The sequence below is a fragment of the Mirounga angustirostris genome, unplaced genomic scaffold (assembly GCF_029215605.1).
Source record: "Mirounga angustirostris isolate CCGP_5_RB_7025 unplaced genomic scaffold, mMirAng1.0.hap1 SCAF_3, whole genome shotgun sequence".
Taxonomy (NCBI): domain Eukaryota; kingdom Metazoa; phylum Chordata; class Mammalia; order Carnivora; family Phocidae; genus Mirounga; species Mirounga angustirostris.
The window spans coordinates 134,015,081-134,035,751 of record NW_026991711.1 but is presented as its reverse complement, the minus strand read 5'-3'; the positions used below and the strand labels follow the sequence as shown (position 1 = coordinate 134,035,751).

The 20,671-nt window shown below is 38.4% G+C and overlaps 2 protein-coding genes across 5 annotated transcripts; one reads left to right on the top strand and one right to left on the bottom strand.

Annotated features, from left to right (window-relative positions):
- The first annotated feature begins 281 nt into the window (after positions 1–281).
- METTL5 (methyltransferase 5, N6-adenosine) lies at positions 282–8,017 on the top strand. Of its 4 annotated transcripts, none has more exons than XM_045868659.2 (8): positions 282–438; positions 629–784; positions 2,890–3,004; positions 3,375–3,556; positions 4,694–4,776; positions 5,766–5,817; positions 7,465–7,565; positions 7,914–8,017. In XM_045868659.2, exons 2-8 carry the CDS (start codon positions 676–678, stop codon positions 7,950–7,952), a joined length of 681 nt encoding a protein of 226 aa, XP_045724615.1. In that variant the 5' UTR covers positions 282–438; positions 629–675; the 3' UTR covers positions 7,953–8,017. The 4 variants fall into 4 exon arrangements, with proteins under 4 accessions (XP_045724615.1, XP_045724614.1, XP_045724617.1 ...); XM_045868658.2 differs by having other exon boundaries at positions 291–523; XM_045868661.2 differs by having other exon boundaries at positions 292–523; positions 7,465–7,569.
- Positions 7,243–19,163, bottom strand: SSB (small RNA binding exonuclease protection factor La). Its single transcript, XM_045868657.3, has 12 exons — positions 19,007–19,163; positions 17,224–17,298; positions 13,734–13,837; positions 13,311–13,485; positions 12,172–12,279; positions 11,986–12,086; positions 10,693–10,764; positions 10,329–10,371; positions 9,792–9,932; positions 9,260–9,446; positions 9,013–9,144; positions 7,243–8,109 (listed from the first exon to the last, which is right to left on the bottom strand). Exons 2-12 carry the CDS (start codon positions 17,287–17,289, stop codon positions 8,018–8,020), a joined length of 1,221 nt encoding a protein of 406 aa, XP_045724613.1. The 5' UTR covers positions 17,290–17,298; positions 19,007–19,163; the 3' UTR covers positions 7,243–8,017.
- Between the last annotated feature and the right edge of the window lie 1,508 nt (positions 19,164–20,671).

Sequence of the window (20,671 nt, the reverse complement as noted above, 5' to 3'; positions counted from 1 at the left end):
GATCGGAGACAGAAGGAGCCACACCAGGCATTAACACCAAGTGACCGTGACTTTTACCCTCACTTTCACCTTCTTTCTTCCCCCATTCTTTGAGGGCCTGCAGAAAGCTACAGGGTTTGGGCGCTGACAAGCGGTGGGAGGCGGTTCCGTAGCTTCGAGAAGGGAGGGTACTACCGGTCGTGAGAACCCGGCCGGATAGGAGTGGATGACGCTCCAGGGTAGCCGGCGGAACCTGTGCGCGGGGCCGCGGTTGCAGCTCCGCGCGGGGCTACTGGGCAGCGGACACGAGCGCGCGTGCGTAGCAGCGCTTCCGGCCCCGGTCCCGGTCCCGGCGCCCGCAGGCTCCTGAAGTAGCCGGACGCCGCTGGAAGAATCTTCGGTCGGCTGCAGGCCAGGCCGGGGCCGCCGCGGGTATCTGAGAAGCCCGAGACCGGCACGGTATATCCTGGAGGCGGGTCGAAGGCTGGCGGAAGACTGCGCCCGCTGCTGGAGCTGGAAGGAAGGCAGGAAGAGCCTGGGCTAGGTGTGCCCTTCGCTCCTGCCTCCCCAGCCCGGCCTCGGCCAGTGGCGCTGGAAAAGGGGGGGGGGGCAACGGGGGGAGATGCAGGTTAAATGGGTTTCTCTGCAGATCCAGTGCCGTTAAATCCGGCGAACTCACACTTAAAAAAAAAAAAAATGAAGAAATTAAGGCTTAAGGAACTAGAAAGTCGCCTGCAACAAGTGGATGGATTCGAAAAGCCCAAGTTACTTCTAGAACAGTATCCAACCAGGCCGCACATTGCAGGTAGGGCGGCTGGTGACCATGTCTTTGCTTCCCCGGGTTTGTCCTATCTACTTACTCCATAATGAAAACACCGCAGCTAAAGACAGCCCCCCCCTCCCCACTTTATTGTTTGACTGCTTGGTTTTCTGCATACCTCTTAACTCTGTAAGACATCATTTTAATGTGTTTGTTTCTCTCATTACACTATAAACTCCTTAAGGGCAAAGAATTTGTCGGTCGTGCTCACAGAATTCCGTGTCTAGAAGAGTTCCTGATACTAGTTAGGAGCTCAGTACACATTTGCTAAGTAAGGATCAATTTTCTATTGCAACGAATTGCAAGTGCAAGAATTCCTGTGCTATACTCGCCCTAGAATGAATACTAGAGTTGGTAGCCAAAGGACTACGTTTTAACAAAGATGAGGATGCGTTTCAGTTTTTAGTGATCTGAGAGTCATCAGTGTTGCTTGATGCAAGAGATTGATACTGGGAGTACAGGAGACAACACAGGAAAAACCGTATTTAGTAAACATTGCCAAAGTCATTGAGGAGTCTTGGGAAAATTAATTTGGGAATCCCTCCCAGCTTCAACATAGTTCTGTTTCTAAGCAGCCAATGAAAGTATATACCTGCACTTAACACCAACATATTATCATAATTCCAACCAAAAATTGGCACAAAACTGTGTCTGGGTTAAGACCTGTTTTCTCAATTTAGATGACTTCTCTAGTATCTGGCTATAGGGTTTCTTAGTGAAGTCTAATTTTTTAAAAATATCCATTGCTCATACCCAGGGTGTAACATGCATTTGGATGTGCTAATTCTTTGAGATACCAGCTTCAAAGTCATTAACACCAGTAGCAGTAATTGGGATAGCAGTCAGACTGAGATATCCCTCTAATTGTGTGGGGTTGTTTTTTTTTTTAAGATTTTATTTTTAAGTAATCTCTAAACCCAGTGTGGGGCCCGAACTCACAACCCTGAGATTGAGAGTCGCATGCTCCACCAGCTGAGCCAGCCAGGTGCCCCTAATTGTGTTTTTGATAAAACCTCTGGGTACTAGGGCTTCAGTGATGGCCAGTAGTTCTTGCTGGTTCACATATCCACAGGGAGAGATCAGTGGTTTAATTCATGCTTAACCTTTAGTATATATCCCAGACCTTTGTGCATTTGAAAGAACCTTTCCTGATCTCAGCAGTTTCTGCTCTGCTCCTCAGTTCTCATTAGATTACTAATATAGGTGTCTGTAGATCATGAGTGTATCTGTCTAAAGGCTGTATTGTGGATATAGGACTTCTCCCATTCTAGCTTGTACTTAGGGTACCTGTGTTCTGGTGACAAACTTGTCAAAAAGTTCTGGGCCTTTTTAATGTTAATGCTTGTTCAATATTAGTGGTTCCCAGAATTACAGATTTCACAGATCAGTAAAATTTCAAAACAATTTTGGGAGACTGACTGATACAGGGTTGCCAAGTTTATATTTTGACAAGGAAAGGTATTTTTAAAACCTATTTACTCTTACCATCCTTGCAAAAATATTTCAACATCAAAGAAATAACTGATGTATATGTGTGTGTGGCAATTTTGAATTTTGAACAGGCTGAGGAAAAAGACATTTTAACCTTATTTTTCTCATTTTATTTCAAAATTTTTGTCATTCTTGGCATTGTCACCAGAGTAGTTTTTGGGAACCACTGGTGTGTGTTATTGTTCCTTGTGGGGCCTCTTATTATAGATATATATAGATATTATACCTTACGGTTTTTGTTGTTGTTATTGTTGTTTTAATAATCTGGAACACCATTTGGGGGAGGAATAATGCAAGATAAGAAATTGCATTACTGGGCGCCTGGGTGGCTCAGTTGGTTAAGCGACTGCCTTCGGCTCAGGTCATGATCCTGGAGTCCCTGGATCGAGTCCCGCATCGGGCTCCCTGCTCGGCAGGGAGTCTGCTTCGTCCTCTGACCCTATCCCCTCTCATGTGTTCTCTCTCTCTCATTCTCTCTATCTCAAATAAATAAACAAAATCTTAAAAAAAAAAAAAAGAAATTGCATTAGTCATTTACATGAACTGGATTTTGGTCATCAACTTGCTCTTGTTCCCTAATATGTTTTTTTATTTTTTAGCATGTATGCTCTATACAATCCATAATACATATGATGACATTGAAAATAAAGTGGTTGCAGATCTAGGATGTGGTTGTGGAGTTCTTAGCATCGGAACTGCAATGTTAGGAGCAGGGTAGGTGATCCTGTATATAATGTTTGGGTATAGGGTGGCCTGAATAAGAAACATAAACAGGATTAATTGAATTAGATTTATGGGACTCTACAGTATGAGATGAGGGGAGCAAGAATCTGATACTGAGTACATTTTGAATGAGCAGAACAGTAAAACAAAAAACAAAACATTAACAGCAGCTATCAGATGCCTCCCTTTTATACACACCTGAATTTCCAACCCTTGCCAGGTTGGGAAATCATGCTGTTGAAAGGCAACATTCACTCTTACTTTGCCAGTTGGGTTAAAAAGGTATATGGTTTTGATTTTGTTATTGTTTTGATTTGGGAACTATAAGTAGTCATTCTTTATGTGTGTTCTGTATTTATAGGTTGTGTGTTGGATTTGACATAGATGAAGATGCATTGGAAGTATTTAATAGGAATGTGGAAGAGTTTGAGTTAACAAATGTTGACATGGTTCAATGTGATGTGTGCTCATTATCTAACAGTATGTCCAAGTCATTTGATACGGTAATTATGAATCCTCCCTTTGGGACCAAAAATAATAAAGGTTAGTAAAAAGACTCAGGTGTACTGATATATGTGTAGAAAAGCAAGTTTTAAAAATCATTTTCTTATTGTTTGGGTTAAATGATTTTATCACTGTTCATTAAATAAACAATCTCTTACCTGTGTAATTACTACAATTTCAGTTTGTTTAGAAATTCAATTTTTCACTCTTTGTTTTCACCTATTTATACTAAGTGAATAGTCTTTCTGTTAATTTACTATTTATACTTTACTTTCAAAAATGATTTACCTAACCCTTATAATTCTGTAAAGGATTTTATACCTTTAGAACCTCTTTTTAATGTCTTAACACACCAAGGGTTTCAACATGTGTTCATTAGTAATAGTGACTGACTGGCTATTTATCTTGTGTATGCTATAGGCAAGGAGGATAGAAAGTCTGTGAGAAGAAAAGACATGAACAGTTTTTTTTTTTAAGATTTTATTCATTTATTTGAGAAAGCTGTGGGGGCGGGGCGGTCAAGGGAGGGACAGAGGGAGAAGCAGACTCCCTGCTGAGTGGGGAGCTGGCCCCGGCTCAATCCCAGGACCTGGGGATCATGACCTGAGCCCAAGGCAGACACTTAACTAAGCCACCCAAGCACCCCGAAGACATAAATAGTTTAAAGAGTTCTCCCTCCAGCCTCTGCCTGATTCTGATTACTACGCTACCTGTTCTCTTCTCCCTTGAGAGTTGTTAATTTGGAACATTAAAATTTTTACTTTTGCCTTATTTAAAGAAGATAGTATAATTCTGGTTTCATTCTATCAACCTTAAAAGATAAATATTTTACTTTTCTTTTTAATTTATTTATTTGAGATAGAGCATGAACTGGGGGAGAGGGGGCAGAGGGAGAGGACGAAGCAGGTTCCCCGCTGAGCAGGGAGCCAGATTCGATGCAGGACTCAATCCCAGGATTCTGGGATCATGACCTGAGCCAAAGGCAGACGCTTAATTGAGCCACCCAGACGCCCCTATATTTTACTTTTTTGTATCTTGTCTTTTGGCAGGAAGAATATGAAGTGTCTATTTTGGAATTTGGGGAAAAAGTTTTTAAATACCTGGTATTCATTTAATATTGTTTTGATAACAGGTATATACATTTAAGTAAATATGAGCTTTTTCTACTCTTAACAGGGACAGATATGGCATTTCTGAAGACTGCTTTGGAAATGGCAAGAACAGCAGTATACTCTTTACACAAATCCTCCACTAGAGATGTAAGTTCAAATCATCACGATATTACTTCAAAATTCATGACAGTGTTTTAAGGATTTGCTGTGAATACTAATTACTTTTTAAACATCTGGCACTTAGAAACAATTTTCCCTCTAACTAGCTAGCATTTGTGACTAGTTTTCTTCCAGCCTATATAACTTCTTTTGTCAAAGATTTGCTCAGGCAGGAACTGTTACCAGGAGAGACTATAATTCAGTAGAGAAGTGTGGTATGTCTAAGGTTACAATATATCCTAGTTTTCCTAACTCCTGGTAGTCCCATTGTCCCTTTGTGGCTTTGTGTGCATAAGGGAGGCAGTAAGACCTGATTTTTAAGAACACTGAGCCTGGAGCTAAATAAACTGATCTGAGTTCAGAACCTCTGTCTTCCATTATTCTTGCCAGCAATGTAACATATGGGGGTGTAGAAGATATATTCTAGAAAATTGGGTATATTTTTTGTCAATAAAATAGTAACTAAGGACACAAACTGCAGAGCCAGACTGCCGAGGTTCAAATCCAAACTACCACTTCCCTGTGTTATCTTGGTCTTGGTATTTTTCAGCTTCATCACCTATATATATAACTCACCTGTACTCTTATAATTGAAATGGCCTGGTTTCTTACTTTCAAAATACTACCAATCCAGTTGAAAATTTTTTAAGAGTCTAAATTCTAATGAAATTTTAAAAGCTTAAAAACTTAATATGAAGTATTAGCCAAAAAGCAAGTCTCAAGAAATTATTTTAAAAATCAGCTCACATTGGGGTGCCGGGGTGGCTCAGTTATTAAGCATCTGCCTTCAATTCGGCTCAGGTCATGGTCCCAGGGTCCTAGGATCGAGCCCCACACATCGGGCTCCCTGCTGAGCAGGAAGACTGCTTCTCCCTCTCCCACTCCCCCTGCTTGTATTCCTTCTCTCGCTGTGTCTCTGTCAAATAAATAAAATCTTAAAAAAAAATCAGCTCACATTAACATGTTGTTATCTTTAGCATATTCAAAAGAAAGCTGCAGAATGGAAAATCAAGATAGATATTATTGCAGGTAAGACAATTTTTAAGTTTCTCACAAAATACATCTAAACCCTAATTACTTAAGGTCAATAATACATTAGCCCAACCAAAATTTTATAGGTGCTAAGATGCCATAGAACATGTTTTCAGGGGCACCTGGGTGGCACAGTTAAGCGGCTGCCTTCGGCTCAGGTTATGATCCCAGAGTCCTGGGATCGAGCCCCGTATCAGGCTCCCTGCTCAGGGGGAGTCTGCTTCTCCCTCTCCCTCTGCCTCTCCCCCCATCTTGTATGCTAATAAATAAAATCTTTAAAAAAAAAAGTTTTCAGTTTGACATAATGTGAGGGGTTGGTAATGAATGGATTGGAAATGAAGACAGGGTATCAGTGTTTGCCTAAGACTATCCCAATTTATGCATTTTGCTGAAAATTCCTAATAGCACCCAACTATTTGGTCACTCCAGGCTCAGACAGAATACAGAATACATAGCATCATAGTGATGGTAGAGCTTGGGCTTGGGAGTGGGTCGGACCTGTTTGAAATCCATTCATGGAAAATACCACCAGATCATGCCTGCCTGCCTTTCCATTTCAATTTTCTAATTGTCCCTGGAGTCAGACAACATGAAGCTTTTTTCTTTTAGTGGGGGATAGGATATAATCATCCACACTATAAGTTAATGTTTGATACATTTTTATTAGCAAACATCACAAACATCAAAATGGGAAAAACATCACTAGAAGCTAATGATAATCCAAATAATTCTGAAGGCTGAAGTAAGTACAGTAAGGGGGAAATGTTCTTTACTTGATAATAAAGTGACTAGGATTAGCATTGTGGTGTTAACCATGTAACTAGTCCTATTCATAGTTAGTAATGTAATGTGGAAAAGTCTGTCAGTCCTATTTATCCAGTATTGTCATTCCTTACCTAGTTTAAGGTATTGTAACATCAACTTAGAACAATTCCAAGTATACCAAGCCAGTGCCTTGCTACTCCAAATGTGGTCCTCAGACCATCAGTATTGACATCCCTTGGGAGATGAGACTTGCAGAATTTCAGGATCTACCCAGACTTACTAAGTTATAATACACATTTTAAAAAGATTTATTTGAAGGTGATTTGATTACACATTGAAATTTGAGAGTAACCTATAAGTAACCTATAATTTATGTTGCAAAATATGAAGGATAGGCAGTCTATTGCCATCCCTCTAAAACTGATGAGTAAGCTTAGAGAACCTATATAATTTCTTAGAATAAGAAAAATGTATTTCACTTGAGAGCTTAATAGGAAAATAATTAGCTTCTTACTACCAATATTAAAATCCAGACAAGAAATTTTAAAAAATAAGCATGATTATTATGATTGCTAGCTGTAGATTATTAGGAAATTAGAAAGGTACCATCATCTTCTATCCAATTGTTATCCTTTCAAATTTTTCCCCATAACCTCAAATTTTGGCATAAATGACTAAAATAGCAGAAATGCCAACCTCAGCCATGGCTAATATTGGGAATATATCAAGTCAGTCTTTGATAAGTTAAAGTGACAGGTCTGAAGTGTTCTGCTTACCAAGATTAAGTACTTCCTTAATTCTGTTTTAATTTACATATGTATGTATGTATATCAGGGATAGCAAATGAATTTTTATTCTTAGATGGCTTTTGTTTTATAGAGCTGCGATATGACCTGCCAGCATCATACAAATTTCATAAAAAGAAATCAGTAAGTCTCTTAATTCTGGCTTACCTACATTCAGTACTGAAGAACTTTTCAGTAAGTAAGTATTTCCAATGTTATCAAGTTGCCTGAGTAAATACAGAAAGCTAGCCTAGGAGGGAGAATAATTATTGATGGCATAACGGCCGATATTCTGGTGTAAGATATTCTTTCTCAAATGCTTTAGGCACAAAAATAAAAAAACTAAGTTTTTGCTCTTTTTATATAGTACATATTTTATTAGTTTGTACTAATACATTTTCATATTACAAAGGCAATTTAGTGGAAGAGTCTTTTGATATTTGAATCATTTGAAATAACACAAAACAGAACTATACATTTAAAAAAATCTTCATTTGGATAACAAAAAAAGACAAGTTAACAAAAAAATTTCCTTTCTTACAGGTTGATATTGAAGTGGATCTAATTCGGTTTTCTTTTTAAAAGCCTCTAAAGACAAAAGCAGCTTAAAACCTAAGTAAGATGAATAAAAAATTTTTTTCACTAAACTACTGGTCTCCAGCACCATTTTCTGTTTTCTGTTGTTTTGGTGTAGGTTCTTCTTCTTTGTCTGTTTCTTCTCTTGCTCTTTTTACTGGTCCTGTACAATAACAGAATTTTTGTTAAGTTCACTAGATAAGCATTACTCTTTTAATATTGAGCATAATTAACAAAAATAATTCTGTTTAAAAAGCAACAACTTCCTGGGGCGCCTGAGTGGCTCAGTCGGGTTAAGTGTCTGCCTTAGGCTCAGGTCACAATCCCAAGCTCCCTGCTTAGTGGGGAGTGTGCTACTCCCTCTGCCCATCCCCCCACTCATGCTCGCTCTCCTCTTTCAAATAAAATCTTTTTTTAAAAAAGCAACAACTGGGGCGCCTGGATGGCTCAGTCGGTTAAGCGTCTGCCTTCGGCTCAGGTCATGATCCCAGTGTCATGGGATCGAGCCCCACATCAGGCTCCCTGCTCGGCGGGAAGCCTGCTTCTCCCTCTCCCACTCCCCCTGCTTGTGTTCCCTCTCTCGCTGTGTCTCTGTCAAATAAATAAAATTTTAAAAAAATAAAATAAAAAAACAACAACTGGGGCGCCTGGGTGGCTCAGTTGTTAGGCGTCTGCCTTCAGGTCAGGTCATGATCCCGGAGTCCTGGGATCAGGTCCTGAATCGGTCTCCCTGCTCCGCAAGCCTGCTTCTCCCTCTCCTTCTGCCTGCTGCTCCCCCTGCTGTGCTCGCTGTCAAATAAGTAAATAAAATCTTTAAAAAATAAATAAGTAAAAATTTAAAAAGCAACAACTTCCCAACACCAATGAGAAGGCTTTCCTTTTAGTACAGATCTTCTGCTCTCTAAGCTTACCTTCCAAACATCTTTGTTTTCCACTTGTAAAGCTGTATAACTTGTATAAATCATAGTCCAAGAATGTCACTTATACAGAAGGTGAAAAACCACACTGCTGTTCTTTCCCACAAATAATTTCTCATGAAAGTACCAAAGGACTTAGAAAAACTTACCAGATGCACCATTTTGATCATGTTCATCATCACTGTCAAATTTAGTTTTCTTGCCCTGAAACTGTACTTTTCCTTTAGCAGACCCAGTCTGGGCAGCTTTATTTCCCTTTCCTTTTCCTTTAAATCTGCGACCTATAGAAACATAATTGAGAAATCCATAAGAAATGTTTTAAATCTCTTGTCACTGTCTCTGAACAAGCAAATGAGTTAAAATAACCAATGGTCAAAGACAAATAGAACTAATGACCTTTTGATTTCCATTTGTTTAGAGATTCTTGTTGATCTTCTATGATTTTTTTCAGTGCTTCCTTTTCCACATCTCCTTCTAGTACTTCCCACGTCACTTCTTTGTTCCTTAATTGTAGGTTACCACTATTTGCATCTTTGGCTTTATCCAGTGCTTCCTTAGCTTTTTCTTTAAAAAGAATTATCCCCTATACCAAAGACAGACAATGAAAGCCACAACCTTAAAATTTTTCCTACCCTGCAAACCTTCTCTGTCATTATCAATTTCAATGAATTATAACTGAACTTCAGGAAGTTACCACAAAACTTGCAGTCACTAATACCAACAGTTATTCATGGCATAATTCAGAAAATATCAGACTTACATCCAGTGATGGCAATAACAAAATGGAAAGTAAATAACCAAGTAAAAACTATTTCATAAACACATTAATAAAAAAAATTGTTTTGTTTCTACTAATGTTGTCTTCTAAAAGTTAAGTTTCTATGGATTTTTAAACTAATTGCTAAAAAGCATACGAATGTTTCCAAACCTCTTTTGCTCCTCTGACAAAGTCTATCCATTTTATTTCACCATGACTTGAGAAAAGGATGTGCAAATCTTCTCTACAGGTCTGATCATCTAAGTCTCCTGAAAATTTCAGCAAGCAGCCAATCTTTTCTTCCAAAGATTTCTATAAAAACATACAAAGCAATAAAAAGTTTCTTAAAAGCAACCACAAACCAGAAATGGCTTAAATCACTCTATACCTAATACATGGAAAAAGCTAGATAATATTTTAAGGTAGTTTAACAGTTAGTGCATTTTCCTGTGTCATCCCTTGTTCTACAATGGCTTCTGATTTTAACTTACTTAATTTCTTCAACAAGTAATATTTAGCTGTATGTATTAATTATATAAATCTAGTTACTAAGTTCTCTGGATAGGTAATGATTTTAAGCAATATTTAGGCTATGACTTTAATACAATGACAACTATAGACTTGCTCACGTATTTGCTTCAAAAAGTCCTCACTTTTTATTCTCATAAATTTGAAATATAGCTTTGGGTACCAATGATATATACTTACCATTTCAGCATTTTCTGCTAACTTTTGTTTTTCTTCTTGCTCTCTACAAAAGAAATGTTAATTAGAAGGTTTCCATTTACTGTATGAGATAATTAAGTCCTGATAAAGTTAACTTTGATCATGATCACACATTGCTGAATAACCAAAGCCAGTCATTAGGTTTTCTAATTGCTCATGGCTAGAGTGCAACACAATGTGGCCCCCAGATTATCAAGGCAACTTAAGATCTTAATGTTTCAGGAGCAAAAGAAAAGCCTACTGCTACTCATTTCAAAACTCATCATCAAGCTCCACTTCCCAGAACCACTAACTCTATCCCTGTTAAAGCTTTAAGGAATTAAAATGACTGGCTCAACGTACTTACTGTTTAGCTCGTAATTTAGCTTCCACTTTATTTTGCTTTCTTTCTTCATTTTTTTTTGCAAAGTAATCTTCCCTAAAGAACACAAAATACAGGGGCTGAGTTCATGAGAACAAAAATAAGACAGCAAATTATTTTGAATGATTTAAGCACAGGAAGGAATATTACTTTCTATCAACATATTACCTAAAAATTCAAAAGATGCCAAGGAAGTTATTTAATAACAGTTTTACTAAAAACAATTCACATTTCATAAAACATATACCTTTTAAAAGCATACACCTCAGTGGTTTTCAGTATATTCAGAATTGTACAACCATCACTACTATCTAATTTCAAAACAAAAAGAAACCTAATGTCCATACCAATCTCACTGATTTTATCATTCATGTATAGGGAAAAAAAGTAAACCAGGACTTATGTAAATAACTTCTCATAGAATTTTCTATAGTGTTACTTTCACAAAAGGAGAAAATTCTATAATCTCTGAAACCCAAGAATAAGAGCAATTATGAAAATCATGTTAAAAAATACTTTTGACAGTTAAAATTACACGATTCATCACAGTACATCTCTAAGTCCATCAGGTTTATTACATGGCACTTCGAAGATTAATAATGTGAAAGTAGGGGACAATGGCCTAACTTTATCATAAAAATGCTCTGGTTTGTTCTAATTTTGGACACATACACTAAAGAATGTGGTCCAAATCTGTATTAAATAATCCTTTGTACTAAACAAATGTAGGTATATATAAAATATGAGAATGGGAACAGACTGGAAATTGGTCAGGGATGGATTCTCTAACCACACAAAAGGCCAAATTTCACCGTCTAGCTTGATTATATGTATTAGATGCAAAAAAACTCCCAAAACTTAACCTTTATTAACTGTTAATCGTGAAAAGGTATTAAAAAACACTTCCTTGTGCGCCTGGGTGGCTCAGATGGTTAAGCGTCTGCCTTCGGCTCAGGTCATGATCCCAGGGTCCTGGGATCGAGTCCCGCATCGGGCTCCCTGCTCCTTGGGAGCCTGCTTCTCCCTCTGCCTCTCTCTCTCTCTCTCTGTCTCTCATGAATAAATAAATAAAATCTTAAAAAAAAAAAAAAAAAAAACACTTCCTTAAGGTCTCAAAGGACTAGTAGTTTCCACTAAGCAAATTTCAAGTGTTTATGAAAGAATTCCCAAGGATACTAAAAATACTGTCCTTAGAGGATGCCATCCCATATTCTGTATCCCAGTGTGTCAAGTCCATATAACTAAGTGGCCAAAAGAAACATCAGCATAAAGACTTACTTGAAAAGTATTAGCAGGTCTGTATCTTTATACTTCTGGCCAGGGGTGTCAACAAACTTCTTAGCAGATTCAATACTATCAAACACAGCAAATATTGATCCCTATTAAAAGGGGAAGAAAACTCTTTTTAAAAATGTCCCATATATTTTTCAACTAGGAAAAGTCTGTAACATCATACAACCATACCTTAAATGCTTTGTGTAATGTTCTTCTCATCTGAATATTTAGTACTTGACCTTTATCTTCTAACCATTCTTTTATGTCATCAAGGGTTGCATCAGTTGGGAAGCCTTTCTGTGAAGAGTAGAAAGAAATATACAAATGCCTTCTCAGGTAAACAATTTATCAGAAATTCTGATTCATTTTGTCTTGAAACCAAGGCAGGATATACACATCTATCTATATCTCTGTCTCTTAAATGTTTAACAGCTCTGGTTAAGAGCTGAGCCACTGTTCTCTAGTCCAATAAAAGTGACTTATTTGGAATTTGCTTCAAAATAATCCACGTGGGGGGTGCCAGGGTGGCTCAGTCAGGAAGACCTCTACCTTCAGCTCAGGTCATGATCCTGGGGTCCTGGGAATCTTTCCCTCTGCCCCTCCCCCTGCTCCTCTCTCTCCCTCATTCTCTCAAATATCACTCTCTCTCACATAAATAAAATCTTCAAAATAATTCACTTGGGGCAGAGATAAAACTAGATCAATCATGTGTTAACTGTTGAAGGTGGATAATGGTACATTATATAGTCAATCGACCTTTGCATGTCTTAAATTTTCCTGAATAAAAAAAATCTACTTAAAAAATTCATATACTAAAAATTACTATCAAGTTTAGCTTTTGACAAATAAGAAGTTGATAGGCACTGGGTGCTTACAATATGCCCAAGATTTTGTACAGTGTTATATGGGTTTTCCATTAATTCTCACAAAAGTTCTATAAAGTAAAAAGTATTATCCCCATTTATGAAGATAAGGCTTAGACAGGTTAAGAACATTGCCCAAGAAGGGGCGCCTGAGTGGTTCAGTCATTAGGCGTCTGTCTTCGGCTCAGGTCATGGTCTCAGGGTCCTGGGATCGAGCCCCACAACGGGCTCTCTGCTCTGCAAGAAGCCTGTTTCTCCCTCTCCTACTCCCCCTGCTTGTATTCCCCCTCTCGCTGTGTCTCTGTCAAATAAATAAATAAAATCTTAAAAAAAAAAAGAACATTGCCCAAGAACATACAGTAAGTGGTAAAGCTATGATTCCTGAGTCCTTATTCTTATCCACTCTGTTTTTTTCCTAAATTAAGATATTTAAGATATAATTAAACGTGTTAAAGGCCCACTTACAATATAAACAGATCTGTTTTTTACATCATTCTTATATTCATCAGTCACTTCAGGGAGGGGTTTGCTTGGAGATCTTCTGATTTTAGTTTTATCTTCACTTATTTCCATGAGTTCAGCCTTTGACTTGCTCAATGCTTCCACTATTACATTAAAGTCTGTTGTTAGACGGTTTAACCTGAAGAATATATATTTAAGCACTGTAAAACTTAGTGGTAGCACTTGTTTACAGAAAAATCTAAAGATGATTTAAAAAAGGTTTTTACTGGGGTGCTTGGGTGGCTCAGTTGGTTAAGCATCTGATTCTCGATCTCAGCTCAGGTCTTGATGTCAGGGTTGTGAGTTCAAGCCCTGTATTGGGCTCTACCCTGGGTGTGAAGTCTACTTACAAAATAATAATAAATAAAATAATAATAAAGTTTTTACCTATTGAATTTTATCATTATCTCCAAAGGTACCCAGCCTTCATCCAGTTTGATCTGTTCCTTTAAAAATTTGTCTCGTGGCAAATTGAAGTCACCAAAATAATACTGCAAGATAATAACATTATATTTCAGAGCACTGTACAATAATGACTCTATTCCTGGAGTTTTTAATTACCATTACATCACCATGTTCTATTCTTTCAAAAATACATGCAATAAACATTTTCTCCTAAATACATGATAGTGAAACATTTATAATACAAATTAGCAGAAAGATAAAACTAAAAATTGATTGCTGAAACAACATAATTAGCAGATATGTCAATAGACTAAAACATAGTTAAGGACTTAGTATGTGAGAGGCCTCTTGTTTCAAATCAGTGTGTAAAGAACAGACTGTTAAAAAGAACTGGAATACATCGACTAATCACTCTAATTTTTACAAATTAAAAAATATCTGAGCGTTTATCTAATGTAAGCATAAAGGCACTCTCTCACTACAAAAGCAAAAAAAGACAAAAACAAAAAAAACTATACATGAAAAGACTCAGGTGTGGCTACTTGGAATGCCAAAAGTAACAAAAAAATAAAAGACAAATAACAAAGAAGTTTGTTAATAATTCTTATAAATCAAGAGAGAAGAAAAAACCCTGAAAGCCCTAATTAAAAAATGGGTAAAGGACATCAAAAAAATTACTAAAAATAAGAATGTAATATAAACATATAAAAGTTGAACTTCATTATTAATCAAAGAAATGCAACTTAAAGCAATGAAATAGCATTTTTCACCTAACAAACTGGCCAAAATTCTAAAAACAAGAATACCTAGTATTGGCCTCAACACAGAGAAATGGTCATGCAGGACATGTAAACTGGCAGTAAGTATCAAAGGTTTTTAAAAATGTGCATAACCCTTGAGCTGGTACATCTTTTTCTAAGGGATTTTATCTTAAATCAGTAAACATGTTTACTAAGGTTTTTATATAAAGATACTCATCATGAATTGGACAGCCACATGCAGAAGAATGAAAATGGACCATTTTCTTACACCATACACAAAAACAGACTCAAAATGGATGAAAGACCTAAATGTGAGACAGGAATCCATCAAAATCCTAGAGAACACAGGCAGCAACCTCTGTGACTTCAGCTGCAGCAACTTCTTGCCATCTACATCTCCACAGGCAAGGGAAATAAAGGCAAAAATGAACTATTCGGACTTCGTCAAGATAAAAAGCTTTTGCACAGCAAAGGAAACAGTCAACAAAACCAAAAGACAACCGAGAGAATAGGAGAAGATATTTGCAAATGTCTTATCAGATAAAGGGCTAGTATCCAAAATCTATAAAGAACTTACCAAATTTAGTACCCAAAGAACAAATAATCCAATCAAGAAATGGGCAGAAGACAGGAACAGACATTTCTCCAAAGATGACATACAAATGGCCAACAGACACACGAAAAAATGCTCCACATCACTCGGCATCAGGGAAATACAAATCAAAACCACAATGAGATACCACCTCACACCAGAATGGCTAAAATTAACAAGTCAGGAAAGGACAGATGCTGGCGAGGCTGTGGAGAAAGGGGAGCCCTCTTACACTGCTGGTGGGAATGCAAGCTGGTATAGCCACTCTGGAAAACAGTATGGAGGTTCCCCAAGAAGTTAAAAATAGAGCTACCCTATGACCCAGCAATTGCACTACCAGGTATTTACCCAAAGGATACAAATGTAGTGATCCAAAGGGGCACCTGCACCCCAATGTATATAGTAGCAATGTCCACAATAGCCAAACTATGGAAAGAGCCCAGATGTCCATTGAGGGATGAATGGATAAAGAAGATGTAGTATATTATATACAATGGAATACTACTCGGCCACCAAAAAAAAAAAAAAAAAAAAAAATGAAATCTTTCCATTTGCAACGATGTGAATGGAACTAGAGGGTATTATGCTAAGCGAAGTAAGTTAATCAGAGAAAGACCATTATTATATGACTCACTTCTACGTGGAATTTAAGAAACAAAACAGAGGAAAATAGAGGGAGGGAAAAATAAAACAAGATGTAATCAGAGAGGGAGACAAACCAGAAAAGACTCTTAACCATAGGACATAAACTGAGGGTTGCTGGAGGGATGGAGTAATTGGGTGATGGACATTAAGGAGGGCACATGATGTAATGAGCACTGGGTGTTATATACAACTGATGAATCACTGAACTCTACCTCTGAAACTATTAATATACTATATGCTAATTAATTGACTTTATATTTAAAAAAGAAACTAATAAAAAAAGAAGTGAAGAGGAAAATGCTAATGTAAAATTGGATGGTGAATTAAACTTTTCTGTGTTAAGCTAATCTTAAGGCCAAAGTAGGAAAACATGCCAATAAAAATAGTGATTTGCTGATTTTTAAAACGAAAGAAAGAAAGTAGAAAGAAAGAAAAGAAAGAAAGAAAGAAGACAGATATTCATCATGGAACTGTTACAGCTAAAAAATTAGAAATACCCTACAAATCAAATAGGGAATTGGGTAAATTACTGATGACATAAAACTTTACTCTCCCAAAATGCATCCCATGTTTGATGGGAGAAAGGGAAGGAAATAAAAATTATGTTAGTGTGAGCACTGACCACAAAGTGTGAAAGGGTATTCACCAAGCTCCTGACTTTGATTACTTCAGAAGGGTAGAATTTGAGAGGTGGCAGACTGTGAAAGGGACCCTATTAACTTGGTCTATATACAGCTTTGTACTGTTCTAAATATTAAATGAATAGTTTATAATTTTTCTTCACAATTATAATTAAATTAGTACAAAAAGTTGTAGCACAGGACATTTTAAATGGCGGAGAAGTGCAACTTTAAAAAAAAGTTCTGATAACTTCCAAAACCACTAAATAATATGATCTGAAGTTCCTTAGTAAGAACAGAAAACATTAAGCAAAAATTTCCCATGCAGCCATTATTGACACTGTAAAGCTTCCATTTAAATAGAATACCTAAGGTAAAAAAAAAAAATGCTAAGACAACTGTAAAACAGTCTGCTTAACTGGGCAGAAAAACCTATTAGGACCTTCAAACAGATAAAGTGTTATTTAACAAGAGAAGGTACTTTACAAAATATTTTTATGTTCTCTTATTTATGTGCCAGGAACTCTTCTGAATGTTTTACATTTTATTAACTAATGTAATCTTCACCAACAACCTTATGAGGACAGTATTACTATTATCCTCAGTTTATAGACTAGGAAACTAAAGCAAAATGTTTGTAGGTCTTGGCTTTCATAAATTGGCTCACTAATACAAAACTGTATACTATTTTAAGTTTATCTAATTCCAAGAATCAAAGACAAACCAGATACTTTACACGAAACATTTAAAGGGTCAATATAGTGAAATTAAATGTTCCTTCTGTATTTGTTTTGAGGCTCTACATTTCCTTTCAAAGCGCACATTTTTGCAGTTTAATGTCATAAGAACCATACCTCAATTTGATGACAGATTTTGGCCTCCAAAGCAGCCATTTTTTCATTATCACCATTTTCAGCCATTGTGGCTATCTGTAAATTTTCCCAAATTGGCATAAAGAGTTATTATTTTTACATAACACTCAAGATTAGAAGAATGTTTTAAAATTATCAGTATCACATTGTTTTCTTAAAAATCAAGAATTTTTCATTTCACAGGTTCAGTTTCTCTACTCAATTCTCAAATTTCAACAAGAAAATGTTGGAATAAGTAATGGAAAATTGAAAAGCTATAGATAATCTGCAACCTTTTCAGTAAATCACTATTCCATCTCTGTAACAAAGCAAGCAGTTATCTTCACTTAGCTGATCAAGAAAGCTTTTGGCAAAAAACTCCACTACTTACCATTTCCAGTTTTAAGCAGATCACCATCTGTCAGTATATTTTTATGCATCTCAGTCCTATTTGTTTGGTGTGGGTTGCAGTTCTTTTAAAATTAGTAACTGACTTACCAAAAATTTGTTATCAGCAAAGATTAACTACCATAACTTTAGGATGAAAAAATGAAATATAACCATCAGGGTTAGATTAGATGGTATGTTAAGGAACACATGAAAATAATTTAAAAATCTGGGGACGCTAAAATAATGTTGAGCTGATGGTTTGTCTCCTAATTCACCAATATACTGGTTAACCTTACAGCCAGTTTCTTGTTTCACATCCCTCACATTAGCATTGCAGGAAAAAGTAAGGTTGTGAGACTGGTTTGCTAGGGATCACAAACCAAGTCTTCTGATTTCAAATCACTTGCCTCCAGTGCTCTATTAAACCACCCAGTTAGCCACATTTACAAAAGTATATTCGTAAGAACTCATCAGGTATCTGCCATTAGTTGACTCTAGTGAACGATCTTTGGTACACTTCTTGGAAGGATCGCTTTATAAACTGTAATTGCTATGCAATAATCTGGATGCACACTGGAAGCTCTTGTAATAGGGATTTGTATGGTGCCATCCCACTACAAAATTTACTCAACCTTATGCAGTGTTTGTCGACCACAACCTACGTTCCTAAATTGTTACCATGATCTAGGGCCCCTTACAAAGCAAAGGGTGAGTGAGATAAAAGAACTGTTTGGTCCGTACAAGACTTCTTTGGCCTACCTAATTTTGGAACTTCGTCTCATGAGATACTTTTCCAGAGCGTACAACCAGAAGTGAAACATTACCTACACTTTTTCACTTCGCGCAGAATCCTTAACCTGAGTGAATAAGGAACACTAAAAACCCTACAGAGTGACGCCAGAGAACACCTGCGGCCCCCAACCCCCGACCTCCAGTTTGTCCCACAGGATTCAAGGGAGCCTCCGGCGATTAAGTACCGCCAACCGCCTCAGAAACTTAACCAGTGGCCCGAGACGTCTGCCCCCCGCGACACCAGAAGGCAGGCAGGTAGGAAGTCTTAAAGACGCAGAAGGGATGCGGGCAGCGTCCGTCCGAAGGACCCGCCAGAGCCCAGTCCCAAAGCAACCACTGGCTCGCTCGGGCGCCAGCCTCGTGCGGGGAAAGCCCGGCTCCTGCATCAGGGACCAGGTCTGCACCTCGCCCCGGCCCGCGCCCCTCCGCTCCCAGCCCAGCGCGCCGCCTCGGGCTGCGGCCCACGCGGCGCTCGCCCGAACGAACATGCGGACGGCGAGGAGTGGACGCACCCGCGTGAGGCAACAAGGAAATGGAATGCGCCGTCGCCACTCAAAGCAGATGCTTTTGTACTACTTCTCTTCAGCCACCGAGGGTTGCTCACCTTTAAGGTCCCGGTCCCACAAAGCCACGCCGCACAAACACCAACAGCCACAATAACGTCCCGACTTCCCAGCGCCGCCGGCTGCCCTACCGCGCGTGAGGAAGATGGGGGCCGTCCCGGCAGCCCTCGCGGCCCGCGTGGGCGGAGCTTCGGGTAAGGCCGGAGACGGCACCGCGCTAGGAGCTTGCGCGCCGGCCGCGGACTCCCACGGCCCGCGGAGTCCCGCCCCCACGCGGCTGAGGCGGGGTTCCAGCGCCCCGCAGGGCTTCGGAGAGTGTTAGGGTAGGTATTTATTGTTAAGCGTTTCTGGACTGCTTTTGTGTCTCCAATACTGCTTAGGCTTTTCGTGCCTATGAAGTATTTGGCTTTTTTTCAGATTATACTTTTCCAAAAAAATTGTTTTAATGATCCGTATGTATATGTAACCTACATCGTGTTGTGACAGTTCTCAAAAAAATGGCAAGTGAAATTTTTTTAAAAATCAGGGATTCAGGAATCTTCGAGTTGAGAAGACCAGAGAGTAGAGCGTTTAAGAGCTGGGAATCTGGAATCTGCCTGTGTTCAAATAACGGCTCACCTGTTTACAGGCTATGACGTAAGGCAAGTTACTAAACTTATCTATCCCTTATGTATAAAATGGGGCCAGTAATAACTTCCACCTTCTTCGTACAGTTTTTGTGAGCGTTAAACGTGATACAACATGTACCTTGCTGGGAACTGCATAAAGCAGGAGGAGCAGATGATGTGAATTTAAAACAAAAAATGTGATTTTAGAAGATCAAAATGCCATCTAGTGCAGAAATCTATTGCCTCTGCTAGGGCCCTTTTCTATTAGTATACTTTTTGCACGATAATTTAGTCACTTAGAGGATTTTTTTCTTGTGGTGAGGTAATCTATTTTTCCCTCAGTTCTCTTGAAAATTTGAGGTGATATTGGTGAAATGGCCTTTTAAGTGATCTCAGGGCTTTTTGGCAGTTCCAAAATAGATCAAATGTATTTATTGGGGGGTGGGGGAATGCAGTTATAGATTCAATCCAGACATTGCATCGAGCCGATAAGAAAAAATTAATAGTTATTCTCAGGTAATTTAAATTCAAATTAATCAGGTTCTCTTTTATTTACTCAACAAATGGTTATCTAATCTCTACTTTCTGCCAGACTTAATTTAAAAAGTTAATTTTCTTTTTGATCAAGTCAGTGAGAATATAGGTATTTAAAAAAACACATCAAATGTATGTCAGAGTACTCCCACTCATCCTTTCAGCAAACTATTTATTACATACCTACTAATGTCCTGGTATGGAGCTTAGCACTGGGAATAAAAAGAAGACCCAGACCCTGCCTAGAGACAGTGGCACCTAAACAAATGTAAGTGCACATTTGTGCCCTACAGTGTCTGGGTAGAACAGCGGATGCATACAGTCTACTACCAGAAACTGCCCTTAACTGCAGAACATTTAGTTAGTGTTCCCATCTGGTTTACTCCTCCCTCCCCTCCCCTCCCCGTTCCCTCCCACCCTCCTCCTGCTCCCCTCCTCCTCCTCCCCTCCCCTCCCTTCCCCCTCCTCCCTGCCCTGCCTTCCCCCTCCCCTCTCTCTTCCATGGGCCAAGCTCCATGCAGCCACCACCCTTTGGGGAAAATGGATTCCTGGCTGCACACCAGG

Coding starts and splice junctions, on each gene's coding strand:
- METTL5 (XM_045868659.2), top strand. CDS start 676: ATGAAGAAATTAAGGCTTAAGGAACTAGAAAGTCGCCTGCAACAAGTG. Junction 3,557..4,693: donor TGGGACCAAAAATAATAAAG/GTTAGTAAAAAG, acceptor TACTCTTAACAG/GGACAGATATGGCATTTCTG. Junction 7,566..7,913: donor CAGTACTGAAGAACTTTTCA/GTAAGTAAGTAT, acceptor CCTTTCTTACAG/GTTGATATTGAAGTGGATCT.
- SSB (XM_045868657.3), bottom strand. CDS start 17,289: ATGGCTGAAAATGGTGATAATGAAAAAATGGCTGCTTTGGAGGCCAAA. Junction 13,838..17,223: donor AAATCTGTCATCAAATTGAG/GTATGGTTCTTA, acceptor ATTATCTTGCAG/TATTATTTTGGTGACTTCAA. Junction 9,145..9,259: donor AAACAAATGGAAATCAAAAG/GTCATTAGTTCT, acceptor ATGTTTCTATAG/GTCGCAGATTTAAAGGAAAA.